The 15,786-nt window shown below is 42.6% G+C and overlaps 1 protein-coding gene across 3 annotated transcripts in view; it reads right to left on the bottom strand.

Annotated features, from left to right (window-relative positions):
• Positions 1 to 1,189: 1,189 nt before the first annotated feature.
• Positions 1,190 to 15,786, bottom strand: part of SPEF1 (sperm flagellar 1) — a 23,636-nt gene continuing 9,039 nt past the window's right edge. Inside the window, exons 3-8 of one of the 3 annotated variants that reach the window (XM_037731439.1) lie at positions 3,688 to 3,799; positions 2,860 to 3,016; positions 2,599 to 2,638; positions 2,395 to 2,455; positions 2,076 to 2,199; positions 1,190 to 1,974 (exon numbers count right to left, since the gene is read on the bottom strand). In XM_037731439.1, the coding sequence (XP_037587367.1) occupies positions 1,867 to 1,974; positions 2,076 to 2,199; positions 2,395 to 2,455; positions 2,599 to 2,638; positions 2,860 to 3,016; positions 3,688 to 3,761 (564 nt within the window). In that variant the 5' untranslated portion in view covers positions 3,762 to 3,799 and the 3' untranslated portion in view covers positions 1,190 to 1,866. Of the gene's footprint in view, positions 1,975 to 2,075; positions 2,200 to 2,394; positions 2,456 to 2,598; positions 2,639 to 2,859; positions 3,017 to 3,687; positions 4,219 to 15,786 lie in introns of those variants that run through there. The other 2 variants (XM_017508780.1, XM_017508781.2) reach the window with 2 other exon arrangements.

Genomic DNA, 15,786 nt, shown 5'->3' with positions numbered 1-15,786 from the left:
AAGGTGAGACAAGATTAACCTCCATCCTGCTTTCCCAGCCTGAAATCTGAGGCTTTGGTGGCTGCTTAGAAACCAGAAATAAAGGCGCTGTAGTGGTGGGTCTTCTAATGTGTTGTGCATGAGAATGATGCAGGGAGCTTGTTAAAGTTGAGTCCTGGGCCTTCCCGTTGTAGAATGTGATTCGGTCCGTTGAGAGGCCCTTGAATCTGTTTTTCTTGTTGTTGTCTTTTTTTTTTTTTTTTGAGATGGAGTCTCATTCTGTCACCCAGGCTGGAGTGCAGTGGCATGATCTCAGCTCACTGCAATCTCTGCCCCCTGGTTTCAAGCGATTCTTCTGCCTCAGCCTCCCGAGCAGCTGGGATTACAGACACCTGCCACCATGCCTGGCTAATTTTTGTATTTTTAGTAGAGACAGGGTTTCACCATCTTGGCCAGGCTGGTCATGAACTCCTGACCTTGTGATCCACCCGCCTCAGCCTCCCAAAGTGCTGGGATTACAGGTGTGAGCCACCGTGCCCAGATAATTTTTTGTATTTTTAACAGAGATGGGTTTTCACTATGCTGGCCAGGCTGATCTTGAATTCCTGACCTCAAGTGACCTTCCCATCTTGACCTCCTAAAGTGCTGGGGTTACAGGCCTGACCCATCCTGGCTGGATCTCAGGATCTACAAATGTTCCACATTACTGAGAGTCAGAATGCCATTAAAGCTGGGGTCACGCCATGGCTGTAGTGTGTTGGCCAGGATAGGGAGTAAAGCTTGGCCTGAGTCCATTGAAGTTGGGGTCAGTCCGTGGGTAGGGTTGGAGTTCTACAGAGGGCTGGGTTAGGGGTCAGTCCCTGGGCAGGGTTAAGGGTGAGTGCATGACCACCTTTGGAAAGAATCTAAAGCCTGGGTTTGGGGTTGGGTTTGGACAAGGCTGGAGAACACTGTGAGGGTGGGTTTTGGGGTCAATCTAAGGCCAGGGTTAGAAGTTAGACTGTCATTGTGCATAAAACCTGACCCCTAGTGATGTCATCAACCTAACAAGCCGTGACCACACAGGACCCAGCCACTCAAAAGATGAAACCCACTATGGGTCTAGAAAGCTCTTTCACTCGAGGCAGGAGTGGGGAGATGGAGGACAAGGGAAGCAGGGACTCCCCTCCCCTCAGGGATCTGTGCAGAAAGCGAAGGCAGGCACAGGAAATAGAACAAAACAGTAACTTTAATGGGGCAGCCCTGAGCCGTATCCTTTAAACCTTCCCTTCAGTAGCCTGTGCGCGAGGAGGGTGGGGTGACTGCTACAGGCAAGTCGATGTCCTCCCTACTCCTGGCGATCCCACTTCTCACCCCTTCCTCTCCAGCTGCTGCGGTCTCCGTCGCCGAGCTGGGTCCAGGTAAGCTCCCAGGAAGAGCAGGGGAGCCCCTTAGCGGCCCTTTGGTTGAGGGGAACTATCCTGGATGGAGACACCGCAGTCCTCGGAGCTGGGCAAGGACCTGATTCTGGGGGTGTGGACCGAGCCAGGGACTGCCCCCTAAGGCCCAGCGCCAGGAGCTGCAAGGCCGGCCCGAGGTGTTGGACACTACTTTGGGGGGCAGGCCAGGTCTCTGCACGGGGCTTTTGGGCTCTGGAAAGCAGTCCATTTTCCTGACCCGGATGGAGTGGGAGGAGGCGGCTCAGTCCCGGGCCTCGGCTCGTACGGCTCCCTGTTCCACATTCTCCCACGCTCACCCATCCCAAGGAAGGAGGGCACTCGGGGCCCAAGAGGCTCGTGCGAGCAGCGGGCTCCACCCTCCCAAACGCCCCTCCGTTAGTGGGTGGGTCGGGCGCGGCATCGGAGCTCTGGAGGGTACGGGGCGTCCCCGCGCGGCCTGAGCCACAGCTCATCGCTGCTTACGCTCCGCCTGCTGGAGCCGCCGGGAGAGGTCTGCGATGCGCACGTTCTTGAGCTGGAGTAGGTGCTCCAGGCGCCTCACCTTCATCTGCAGGACCTAAACCGCGCCGCGCAGGGGTCAAGTCCGGCGGCCTGCTCCCTCCTGCTCGGCCTCTACTGGCCATGAGACCCTACCCGCAGCCTTCCTAGACCCCTCACCTGTACGGTCTCCTGCGAGGCCAATAGCTCCTGCTCCTTTTCGGCGATCTGGAGGACGAACCTTGGGTCGTCCTGCAACGCCTGGTTATACGCTGGAGGCCGACCCGCGGGCGGAGGGTCCCCTCTAGGGTGGGAAGCAGCTTAGCCAAGGCCTGGACCTCGGGCCCTACACTCACCCTTCCGGTGCCCTCGACCAGGCCATCCCTTCTCCCCTCTAGCCCATTTTCTGCCTCCCCATTGCCTCAGGCTCCACCTGCCGCTGCTCTCCAACCCCAGCCTGTGTGCAGCTTGGTGAAGTCGGGAACTCCAGCTTCTTTACCTGAGCTGACCCCCTCCCTGGGGGTCCAGGGCACCTTCACCTCGGGCTTTCTGTGATAAACCTGAGACAAGGCAAATGGAGGAGTGACTGTGCTGGAGTCTCATTCTCCTGCTTCCCCCTCCCAGTTCCACTCTCACAAGCAACAGGAAGAAGAACAGAAGGAAAGCTCCACCAGAGAAGGAGAAATGGGAAAGGCCACCTTACCCACATCCACGTAGCCACTGCCATCCTGGGGAGCCAGCTCCTGAAAGAACCCCGCGGGTCCACCGTGAGCCCGGCCTCAGTCATCCCCAAGCAGCCCTCTGTCCTTTCCACAGGCCCCCAGACCAGGCTCTATTAGCCAAGCATCCCTCCCCCACACTTATCACCCAGGCACCCAGGCACCCAGGCCGGGCTTTCTAATGTCTGGGAAGCAATCCCCACCCAGCCCCCGGAGCAGTGAGAGAAGCTCGAGTGGGGTGGCACCTGTAAGGAGCCCACGCCCTGCTTCCTGTGCCTCTGCCGCTCCTCCAAGCGCTGCCTCAGCGGGATAAGCACCAGCTCCACCACTCCAGGGACACACTGAGCGATCTTGCGCATCATGTCATCTGGTACTGAAAAGTTCAGCTTGTTCAGTACCTTCCTGAGGGGTAGACACAGGGATAGTGGATTGGGTCCTGGGGAAATGAGGTGAGGGGTGGGGGAGAGGGAAGGGGGCATGGTGGTGGCAGTCCCAAGTTCACAGCCCTGGGAGAATGGAAGGACATTGCATCTGAGCTTCCTTGTGTGGGTGTCCTGAGGTTCCTTCCTTGCCTCCTTCCGAATAGAAATCTTTTTTTTTTTTTTTCGAGACAGAGTTTCACTCTTGTTGCCCAGGCTGAAGTGAATGGCACAACCTCAGCTCACCACAACCTCCACCTCCCAGGTTCAAGCAATTCTTCTGCCTCAGCCTCCCAAGTAGCTGGGATTATAGGCATGTGCCACCATGCCTAGCTTATTTTGCATCTTTAATAGAGATGGGGTTTCTCCATGTTGGTCAGGCTGGTCTCAAACTCCTGACCTCAGGTGATCCACCTGCCTCAGCCTCCCAAAATGCTGGGATTACATGTGTGAGCCAATGTGCCTGGCCAGAAGAGTCTCTTAATTGTGTAATCAGATGGGTTGTGTCTGTTTTAACCTCCCCCACTCTGCCACCAATACAATCTCAGCTTGAGCAACCAAGACCACAGGAGATGATGGGGCTGGGGTAGCCCTTCCTGGGAACCTAGGGTGGGGGCTAGATATTCCCAATCCTGCACCCAGGTATTCTGCTACCTGTTCAGATGACCCCAGTTGCTGAGCTTCTGCTGGATAGAGTTGGCAGGGACATAATTGTGCATCTCCACCATCTTGGGGAAGTAAAACTTGATGACCTCTGCAACTAGGACTGAGAGAGTGGGGAGCAGACATGGAAGGTGGGGGCATGGGTAAGGAAGGAGAAGGGGAAAGAAGGTGGGGGTGGGAGAATCAGGCATGGCAGAGTGGTGGAACCCAGTGTAGGGGTGGAGATGCAGAAAGGGGAAGAATGATAGGGAGGGGGACAAAGACATTGAGATTAGTGATAGGTAGAAGAGACTAAGTCTCCAGCATACCTCAGAGAAGCTGCATCCTTCCCCAATTAATTTAGGAATGGGAATACTGAGTCTCCAGTCCTCTCGTTGAGAATGAATCAGCCAGGTATGGTGGCTCATGCCTGTAATCCCAATACTTTGGGAGGCCGAGGCAGGTGAATCACCTGAGGCCAGGAGTTTGAGACCAGCCTGGCCAATATGGTGAAACCCTGTCTCTACTAAAAATACAAAAATTATCCAGGCATGGTGGTGCATGTAATACCAGCTACTCAGGTGGCTGAGGCAGGAGAATTGCTTTAACCCTTTAACCTGGGAGGCAGAGGTTGCAGTAAGCTGAGATTGCACCACTGCACTCCAGCCTGGGTGATAAGAGCGAGACTCTGTCTCAAAAAAAAAAAAAAAAAAAAAAAAAAAAAAAAAAAAAAAAAAAAAAAAAAAAAAAATTAAATGCTGCTAAATAGCTATTAGAAGCTATTACTTTCAATTTTTTCTTCAAATATTTCCTCCATATTATACACACACACACACACATAAATATTCACATATATTACCTGCGACAACAGGAAGTTGATAAATACCTAAATATATCCACACATGAACACATATATACTATATATGCACACATATGTACGCATCTAGATGTTATTTATTGACTTTTATTGTAGGCGAAGTTTTTTGTTAGTTTATTTGCTTTTACCTCTTTCCTTTTTCCTACTCCCTCTTCGTCCTGATATGATTACATGACAGTTTTGGTTCAATCTGTACTCAGTGGTTTTACCATTTTGACTATGCAAATATTGTTCACTGCTGAATGAAACTGAATGCTGTGATTACATTTTCTTTCTTAGAGAGGCAGTTCAGAGCCTAACAGGCTGCTTGGATCCCATTCTGGCACCTCAGGTCAGTCTTCTATGTTTCCCCTTCTGAATAATGGAGATATCAATGGCAAGATACCAACTTGCTAAGGTGATAGTTACAATTAAATGAGTCAATATGTGTGAAGGGCTTAGAACATTAAGTGATATGACAGAAGTAGTCAATAAAATATTTAAAAAAACAAAATAACTATGATCATTACTATCTTTTTTCTTTACCTTGGAGTTAACATTGCCTCATTAAAATTTTTGCTTTATTTCTTATAATCTCTTAGTCTTCAGACATCCTTCAACAATTACATAAAACACCACTTACTACACTGTTCTTCACATTCAAATCTATCAGGTAGCCAATCACAGTTGGGAAAATGATAAGGAATACTGGTAATCATGATAAATCAAAGGAGATACCCATCCAGAGTTCCTCTGTCCACCTAATGTTATTAAGACTGCTTCCCTTTTGCCTGCTGCACAGCTGACCGAAGGTATCTTGGCTTGGTGCCCTCCTGTTAGAGACCCTTACTTCCTGAACACTGCTTTTCTCTTACAAAACAGCCCCTAGTAGTTTCTTGAGAGGATTTCAATGAAGGTAAATGTATGTATGTTTTTTGAAATTTTGCTGGCCAAAAAATGCCATTATTGTACTCTTCTGTATGATAGATAGTTTGTCTGGATATAGAACTCTAGGTTGAAGATCCTTTTCTCTCAGATTTTCAAAGACATTTTTGTCTTCTAGCCTGCAGTGTTGTTGTTCAGAATATCTGCTACCTTCTTGTTTCAGGCCTTTGCCTAAGATATGATTTTCTCTCTGGAAACACTTAGCATCTTTATCTCCAGAGTTTTCTGAAATGTCATGATTTTGCTGGTGTGAGTCTCTTCCCCACATATCCCTCCCATGCATTGTGATGGGCATGAGGACCCAGGAATCTGGAAGCAAATATCTTTTAGTTCTAGAAAACGTCCTTGCATTTTTTACTCCTTGATCATTTCCTTTTCCACTAATTTACTTATTCTTCCTTTTGGAAACCTATTAATTGGATGTTGGCCTTCCCAAACAGATTCCAGTATTTCCATATCTTTCTCACCTTTTTCTTCTGCTTTCCAGGGGCTATCCACAGTTTTATCTTTGAAACATTTTACTGAATATTTTCTTAGCTGTTTTAATTTCCAAGATGATAGTTTCACTCATTAGCAGCATGACATTTCACTTTATAAATAGAACATAATTTACTTAAATCATCTCTTTATATTGTACATGTAGACGGCTTACAGATTATGATGCAATAAACATGCCTGTTTCATATCTCTGATTCAATTCAATTTTCCAAAACTGCAGTACTGAAACAAAAATAAGAATATTTCAAGATTCTTAATATGTAGCATATTACCAAAATGCTTTCCCAAATTTTGCATGCATCTGTATCACCATGCAGACAGTAGTATTATCATTTAATATTTGCTTATATGATAGATGTAATTTCATCATTGATGTTGATGTTTTGTTTTGATTTATTTTATTGCTATGGAGGTTAAACTCTTTCTTGGATTTATTTGTGTGTTTTTGTCCTTTTTGCACCTATTTATTGCATTTTGATATTTTTAATAGATTTGCTTGAAGTGTTAAATATTAGGCATGTTAATATTTTGTTGGAAACATTTGATGCAAATGTCTCATAGGTATATGGATTTTGTTTTTATATTATTTTATAATATTTACAAAATGTTATTTTTCATCATAGAATTTATCAATATTTTTCTCTGCTATCTAAATATAATCATCAAAACCAAAGAACAAAGACAAGGAAGAAAAAGTAATTGCCATAAAGACATAATAAAGATTTAAAAAGTAATATTCTTACTGTCTAGAGAGTATGTTCAAGTCAATAAGAAAAATTGTACACCACCATTGGAAAACTTGAGCATAAGAAAACTTACGGAAAAGACAAGTAGTTAATAAGCATCTGAAGGTGCTTATTAGTCATCTAAGGAAAGTAAATTAAAATGTAACACCAATTTTTGCCCATGAAATTAAAAAAGATTTTAACAAAATAATGTTTGCTAAGAGTGAAGTGAGATTGGAATTCTCATGCTAATAAGCATGTAAATGGGTTTAATCTTCCTGAAATTAATTTTATAATATACATCTAAAATCTTTTAAAAATCCCGTAGCTTTTTGTATAGGAGTTACACTTTCCTAACTCTGTTCCAAGTAAATAATCAGATGACAGCACAACGACCACAAAGATACTTACCACAGACTCATTTATGACCAAATAAATTAAAACCTCATGAATTTCTAGCAACATAATGGTTTAAAAATTCGTGGCACATATGATATAATATTGTTCCATCGTGAACATGATACAGAAAACTTTAAATGTTATAAAAATACTTGTAATGTTTAGTAAAAAGGAACATAAAGCTATAGCATAGTAAGATTTCAACCATCTAACATGTAAATCGAATTATAGCATTAGTGGGGCGTGTGTGTGTGTGTGTGTGTGTCTGTGTCTCTGTGTGTGTGTGTCCGTGTCTCTCTCTGTGTGTGTGTGTGTGTGTGTGTGTGTGTGTGTGTGTGTGTATGTAAGGAGACAGATATTTAGAGAAAGAAGAAATAGTGACTACCACAAAGTTAGTGAATTATGAGTGATTTTTCTTTCTTTTTGTACTTCTACTTTTCTAAAATGTGCATTTAAAACACCTTTAGAAAAGAATTAAATGTATGACTTCCTATTTTTCCTAACAAGTCTAGTAAAAGAGAAGTTACTATGTCAAAATAATTTATTAATATTAGGTTTTCCTAAAGCTCCTAATCATTAAAACTTCTGCTTTGATCTATCCAGAATACATCTTCTATCTCNTTAGCTATTATTTCTTTCTAGAGTCTCATCCCTTTAAAAGCATTTTTTTTCCTACTGTAGCTTCTGTGCTTATAAAGACACCAGACACAAGCTAATCATACAGCAAACATTTGTTGAATGAATTAAACATAACCTAGGTCTTCCATATCTTAGATGTGTTTTTCAGTCTCTCTGTCTTGGTTAAACTTCTGTATTTCCATTTGTCAATATTCTTAAGTTGTGACTTCAAAGAGATTAAATGTGGTCTGATTAATATTTATCTCTGGATAATATATCATGAATACCACCTGGAATTGCATTAATTTATTTGGCAGTCATATCATACTGCAGGACAATATTGACCTCTCTGAATGCTAAAACTGCTATATCGTTTATGGATGTTTCTGTCCACTCATGACTCTCCACACTTGCATTTGTTCAGTTGTTTGTGGAGCTTTTATGGATCATGTACAAGACCTTACATAAACCTCATTAAATTAAATTTTTTAGATATAAATATAAATGGTTTTGGATCATGATTTTGTCTTTTATGTATTCATGTCTCTTTTCAATTTCACATCATACACAAATTTAATTAGCAAGCCCTCTATGTGATCATCTAAGCAATGGGCAGGTTTCTATAGTTATAAGAAAGGTACTTCTAAGCTGCAATTGAGTCATTTGTCATTTGGAGCAAATTTCACCAATAAATTACTAATCTCTACATTGTCTACCCTATACTTTTCTGTTTTATTCATTACAAAATCACAGGAGTCATGCCGTAAGTCTTGCTGCGGCTGACATGTACAATTACTGCATAGCTATGGAGGATGCAATCCAGTTTATCCCAATGGTCAGTCTCTGCCTCTTTAGGAATCAAATATCATTGGAAAATCACATTCTAATTCCATTTTAAGGAAGATAACTATTTTCCTGGTTGCTCCACAATCTGCCTAGTAACCCCAGTCCTGATCTTTCAGTGGAGGCAGCACTCTGCATTATCTCCTCTGGGCATCTCCTGCCAATTCAGCTCTCAAAATGTTGGGTTCTCTAGGGGTCTTTCTACAAGCTCGATTCTTTTCTTTTCCTTCATACCCCAAATCTAATTTAGTAGTACGCCCCTTCAGATCACCTTCAAAATACATTACAAATATGACCATGGAATACCACTAGGCTGTTCTGACTCGTGCAAACCACCTCTTCCCCAACCTGAAGAAACACAGTAGCCTCATAGGCAGTCTCCTAGATGTTCTCTTACCACTCCGCCACTCCGACCCCAAGTTCATCAGCCACACAATGGCAATGAGATAAAACTTTATTTTCTGCAGAAAATAAAAATCTAAAGTAATTACCATGTTCTTCAAAGCCCTATGTGATCATTCCTTAACTATTAATAAAAAATTACCTTCCTACTCTCCTCCCTCTTGTCCCATGCTCTTGTTAGAGAGATCATCTCTCTGCTCCTCAACTCTGCTAAGCATCTTTTCTTTCTCAGGACTTTTGCACTGTGTTTCTTTCTGCTTAGAGCACTTTGACTATGGAGGAAGGTATTGCTGAATGGCTTGGAGTTAGGCCTTCACTGTATTTGTTCCATTTTGGGAATTGTCTCTTTCATCCCATTCTTACTACAGTGTTATCTGTTGTGTACTCTAAGTACCAAACACAGTATCTAGAAGATTGTCTTATCCAGTACATTCTGATTCCTGATGTTATAGAATGAATTATGCTTCTCCCAAAAATATAGGTTGAAGCCTAACTTCCAATGTAGCTGTATTTGGAGAAAGGGCCCTTGAGATAATTCATGTTAAATGAGATCATGAAGATAGGGCCTTAATTCAATGGGAATGGTGTCCCAAAAAAAAAAAAAAAAAAACAGAAACAAAACAAAAGGAAGAGACATCAAAGAAAAGACCATATGAGGACAAAGCAAGAAGGCAGCTATTTGCAAGCCAAGGGGAGAGACCTCAGGAGAAACCAAAACTGACACCTTGACCTTGGGCTTCCAGCCTCTAGAATGGTGAGAAATAAATTTCTCTCATTTAAGTCACCCAGTCCGTGGTATTTTGTTATGACAGACCTAGCAGGCTACTCCTGGCTAATATTTTTCTTTTTATTTTAAGGTTCTTAGGGTCTAAATGTGTGCATGTATTCAGAATAAACAACTAGTATAAAAATTACTCTTGGTTAAATGACGTATTTGTAAACATTAAACATTCTCTGTGATATTTTCACCACTTTTCTAAACCTTTCAGCAGATTATACATAGAGGGTTCCATCCATTAATTTGCCAGCTGTTGAAGAACACCTTCTGTCTTAGTACATTTTCTGTTGGTATAATAGAATACCACAGATGGGATAGCTTATAAAGAAAAGAAGTTTATTTAGCTTACAGTTCTGGAGGATGGGGAGTCCAAGAGCATAGCACTGGCATCTGATGGGGGCCTTCTTGCTGTGTCATAACATGGCACAGGGCATCACATGGCAAGAGGGCAAGAACAAGAAGGTCAGAGGGAGCCCACTTTGGAAACAAAGCTACTCTCTCAATAAGGAACCCACTTCTGTGATAATGGCATTAATTTATTCATGAGGGAAGAGTCCTCATTAATCCATTAAACTATTCATGAGGTAGAGGGATTAAGTTTTCAACACATGAACTCTTGAAAGACATGTTCAAGCCATAGCACCTTTCTATAAATCAGACACCTAGGGATGCTTCACCTGCTTGTCTGTACCATCTTACTGCAAACCTGTGGTCATCTCTCCACCAGCTGCCTCCCTCTATTTTTCTTGCTTGGTTTCTCCTTCCTTTTCCCTTTTTCTCTCTCCCTAAGCTGACTGGGTATGGCAGGCTAAATCATGATCTCCCAAAGATGCCTATATTCTAATCCCCAGAATCTATGGGTAGGTAATTCATAATTTTTCCTTACATTTAAAAGAAAAGAGCTCTGTGGGTTTGATTAAATCAAGTATCTTGAAATAAAGAGGTTATTCTGGATTATCTGAATGGGTTCAATGTAACCACTAGGGTCCTCATAAAAGGGAGGAAGGAGGATAAAAGACAGAAGGCACTGTGATAAATGAAGCACAGAAAGAGAGAGAGACGACGCTATGCTGCTGCTTTGATGGTGGAGGAGGAGGCCAAGAACCAAGAAATGTATGTGGCTTCTAGAAAAGTCAAGGAAACAGATTCTCCTCAAGGCCCTCCAGAAGGAGCCCAGTCCTGCCAACCCATTTTAAACTTCTGACGTTCTGAACTATAAGTTAATAAATTTGTGTTGTTTTAAGCCACTGTATTTGTGCCAGTTTGTTACAGCAGCAATAAGAAGCTAATGCACTAGCTCTCTGGGAAGCAGAATAGAGTGTCTTAATTTGTTCTGCACCCTGCAGTTTGTGAAACAACATGCATACAAATAAGCTTTCTATTTTAATAGGAGTTTTACTGCTAGTAATTCGAGAGAAATCAGCCACATAGGAAATTTTAATATCCTTGCAGGTATAAGGATGGATGCTATTGGCATTTATGTAGATGATTCTTAGCATGAAGAAATAATGTTAAAGTTACTAGAAATTACAGAATGCCCAAAGAGCACTGACACTAGTGCTGTGTGTTTAGGTGACATAGGTGATAATCTATTTACTTTCTGCTCAATTCATTTCGAGAGTCCCTGATGAGAAAAAAGAAATAAAGGCTTCTGAAAAACTGCTGAACATCAGATCTAAAATCTATACCAAAGGCAAACTCTAAAATATGTTAATTCCTATGTAATAAAAAGACTTCCTGAAATAAAAAAGTATACCTATTAATTTAATGATATAACATCTGAAATTTGCTTCAAAATTATCCATGGAAAGGAAAGGAGTACAGGAATATAGGTAGGTAATTCATAATTTTTCTCTGTTTTCACTGTAATATAAGCAATATAAAGTTTATGTTATTTTTTTACTGATGTATCTCGAGACATAAAATTGCCTAAGCGAGTAGGTACATGATAAACATTTGTTTAATGCATAACTGAATCCCCTAGTTGTTGATCTATTATAAAGAATCAATATATTAGAGCAACTACTCTTGTTAAGGTGACTTGTAGGCCTAATCTTAGAGGCTACAACACTGTTGTGGCCATCTCCATCTTAAAAGTCAGATCCTCAAGCCAATGTGCCTGTTCAAGCCCTACTGCAGGTTTGAGATGGCAGTGTACCTACTGTAAACAGCCGGTAATGCATTTTTAGGCTTTTGACTTCCATAATTCTGACCACTCAACTATGCCTCTGTTCCCCAATCTACATTGTTCCTTAAAGCTTTGGTGCTGGTGTCTTTTAGTTAGAAGCTGGTGTCTTTTCTTATCCCAAGAAGCCTATACACTGCCTCCCCCACTTCTAATATATTAACCTAGGCAGAGCTTGTCTACATTGATCATTGTGATCTCCTTTCCACAGCAAGTATCTGATTACTAGATAGGAAGGTCTTAATAGACATTTACATTAACTAGACCTGTGTTGGCCAGCCCAGTCTTTTATGTTGTAGGACACTGTATTATGTTCTGATTTTACCTGGCTGTTTTAATGGTTTATCCAGCCATCTACAGGTTGATCCATTGTTCTCTTGAAAGAAAAAAAAAAAAAAAAAAAAAGTCACCTGTTAAGCATATTTGAAATTCTTGCTCATATATTGCTGAGTGTCACAGACAGACTTTTGCCTGTGCCTAAAAGCAGAAGTTCCAAGTACTCTCACTATCTGTGAATATGTCCTTAGTGAGGCTAGGCCTTGCTAGGTTACTTTTACCTGGAGCTTTTAGGACTCTCTTTGTTCCACTTCACCCAAGGGCACTTGTGCCCAGCAAAGAAGCTCTGCTCAACCTGTGTATCTGCTTTATTCCTTCTAGCTCTGCCCCCAAGGTAGACCATGATTCATCATCTCCTATCTGGTTTTAAGGTAGATTTCCAGGATGACCTTACTGGTATAGGGGAGTGGACTGATGTATTAGTCTGTCCTTACATTGCTGTAACTACCTGAGACTGGGTAATTTATAAAGAAAAGAGATTTAACTGGCTCACAGTTCTACAGGCTGTACAGGAAGCATGGCTGGGAAGACCTCAGGAAATTTACAATCATGGCAGAAGGTGAAGAAGAAGCAGGCACATCTTACATGGCTGGAACAGAAGGAAGAGAGAGAAAGGAAAAGTTTTATACAATTTTAAACAAACAGATCTCATGAGAACCACTCACTATCATGAGAACAGCACGGGGGAAGTTCACTTCTGTGATTCAGTTACCTCCCACCAGGCCACTCCTACAATACTGGGAATTACAATTTGACATGAGATTTAGGTGAGGCACAGAGCCCAACCTATAACTCCACCCATAACCCCTCCCAAATTTCAAATCCTTCTCACATTTCAAAACACAATTACATCTTCCCAACAATTCCTGAAAGTCTTAATTCATTCCAGCACTAACTCAAAAGTCAAAGTCCAAAGTCTCATCTGAAACAAAGTAAGGCAAGTACCTTCCACCTATGAGCCTGTAAAGTCAAAAACAGGTTAGTCACTTCCAAGATACAATGGGGGTATAGGCATTGGGTAAGTGCTCCCATTTCAAAAGGGAGAAATTGGCCAAAGCAAAGGGGCTACAGGTTTCATGCAAGTTCAAAACCAAGCAAGTCAATCATTAAATCTCAAAGCTCCAAAATAATCTCCTTTGACTCCATGTCTCACATCCAGGCAACACTGATGGAAGGGATAGGCTTCCAAGGCTTTGGGTAGCCCTGCCCCTGTGACTGCAGTGTACAGCCCCCACAGCTGCTTTCATAGACTGGGGTGAGTGCCTGAGACTTTTCCAGGTACACAGTGCAAGCTATCAGTGGATCTACTACCTGTATTCTGGAGGACAGTAGTCCTCTCCTCACAGCTCCACTAGGCAGGGTTCCAGTGGGGACTCTGTGTGGGAGCTCCAAACCCACATTTCCCCTCTGCACTGGGTCTCCATGAGGGCTCCACCCCTGCAGCATACTTGTGTGTGGACATCCAGGCATTTTTATACATCCTCTGAAACCTAGGCCGAGGCTACTAAGCCTCATCTCTTGCCCTCTGTGTGCCCACGGACTTGTCCTCTGTTTACTCATGTGGAAACCACCAAGGCTTACAGCTTGCATCCTCTGGAGAAGTGACCTGAAACATATCTGGGACCCTTTTAGCCATGGCTTCCACTGGAGTGGCTGGGACACAAGGAGTGGTGTCCTGAGGTAGTACAGGGCAGCAGGGCCCTGGGCCCAGCCCAGGGAAACATTCTTTCCTCCTAGGTCTCCAGGCCTGTGATGGGAGGGGCTGCCTTTCTCTGAAATGCCTTTGAGATATTTTCCCCATTGTCTTGGCTATTAACTTTCAGCTCCTCTTTATTTATGTAAATTTATTTAGCTGGCTTGAGTTTGTGTTTTTCTTTTCTACCCTAAAGACGGGTTTTTCTTTTCTACCACATAGTCAGGCTGCAAATTTTCCAAACTTTTACATACGTAAGTTCCATTTTCAGATCATGTCTTTGTTCATGCATAGCATATAAGCATATGCTGTTAGAAATAGCCAGGCCACTTCTTGAACACTTTGCTGCCCAACGATTTTGTCCACCAGATACCCTAAATCATTTCTCTCAAGTTCAGAGTTCCACAGATCCCTAAAGCAGGGGCACAGTGCTGCCAATCTCTTTACTAAAGCATAGCAGCAGTGACCTTTGCTCTGATTCTCCATAAATTTCTCATCTCCATCTGATACCACATCAGCCTGGACTTCGCTGTCCATATCATTATTGGCATTTTGGTCACAACCATTCAATGAGTATCTAGGAAGTTTCAAACTTTCTCTCATCTTCCTGCCTTCTTCTGAGCTCTCCAAACTGTTTCCAACTCTGCCCATTACCAAGTTCCAAAGCTACTTCCACATATTCAGGTATTTTTATAGCAATGTCCCACTACAGGTCCCAATTTTCTGTTCTTGCGTTACTATAAAGAGTACCTGAGACTGGGTAATTTATAAAGAAAAAAAGTTTAATTTGCTCACAGTTCCACAGGCTGTACAGGAAGTATGGCTGGGGAGGCCTCAGGAAACTTACAATCATGGTAGAAGGTGAAGGGGAAGCAGGCATGTCTTACATGGCTGGAGCAGGAGGAAGAGAGAGAGAGAAGGAGGAAGTGCTACACTTTCAAACAACTAGATCTTGTGAAAATTGATTCACTATCCTGAGAATAGCAAGGAGGGAGCCCACACCCATGATCAATCACCTCCCACCAGGCCCCTCAACCAATGTTGGGAATTACAATTTGATACGAGATTTGGGTGGAGACATAGAGCCAAACCATATGAATCGAGCATTGACTCTGAAATTATATAGGCCTAGGTTTGACTCCTCTCTCTGCTGCTCATAGGCTTAAATTTCTCTGAGATCGTTTTCTCATTTTTGAACGTGGAATAATAATAAAACATTATTATGAAACTTAAATGAGACATTTGAAGTATCTAGACTACATCTCTGCTTATAGTGAGATCTTAATAATTGTTTTCTTTAGCATAAATGTTAAAAATGTTATTTTAAAAGTTGGCTGCAATTTGAGCTAGTTGGCAGTGATTCTCAAATATGAGTGTACCTACTAAGACCTCTGAGAGGACATAATACAACTTATATTGTATGGCTACCAAGAATATATAGCCTAAATCTCATTATAAGAAAACAACCAGACAAACCCAAATGGAGGGGCATTCTACAAAACAAATGGCCAGTGCTCTCCAAAAAATTCAAGTTCTTAAAAAGGAAAGGTACTGGCTGGGCGCAGTGGATCATACTTGTAATCTCAGCACTTTGGGCTGCTGAGGCAGGAGAATCACCTGAGGTCATGAGTTTAAGACCAGTCTGGCCAACATAGTGAAACCCCATCTCTACTACAAATACAAAATTAGCCAGGCATGGTGGCACATGCCTGTAGTCCCAGCTACCCAGGAGGCTGAGGCAGAATTGCTGGAACCCAGGAGGCAGAGGTTGAAGTGAGCCAAGATTGTGCCACTGTACTCCAGCCTAGGTGACAGAGTGAAACTCTGTCTCAA

This window comes from Cebus imitator, unplaced genomic scaffold (assembly GCF_001604975.1).
Source record: "Cebus imitator isolate Cc_AM_T3 unplaced genomic scaffold, Cebus_imitator-1.0 Scaffold399, whole genome shotgun sequence".
Lineage (NCBI taxonomy): Eukaryota > Metazoa > Chordata > Mammalia > Primates > Cebidae > Cebus > Cebus imitator.
Note: the sequence above shows the minus strand (reverse complement) of the source record. Positions and strands in the feature narration are given on the sequence as shown.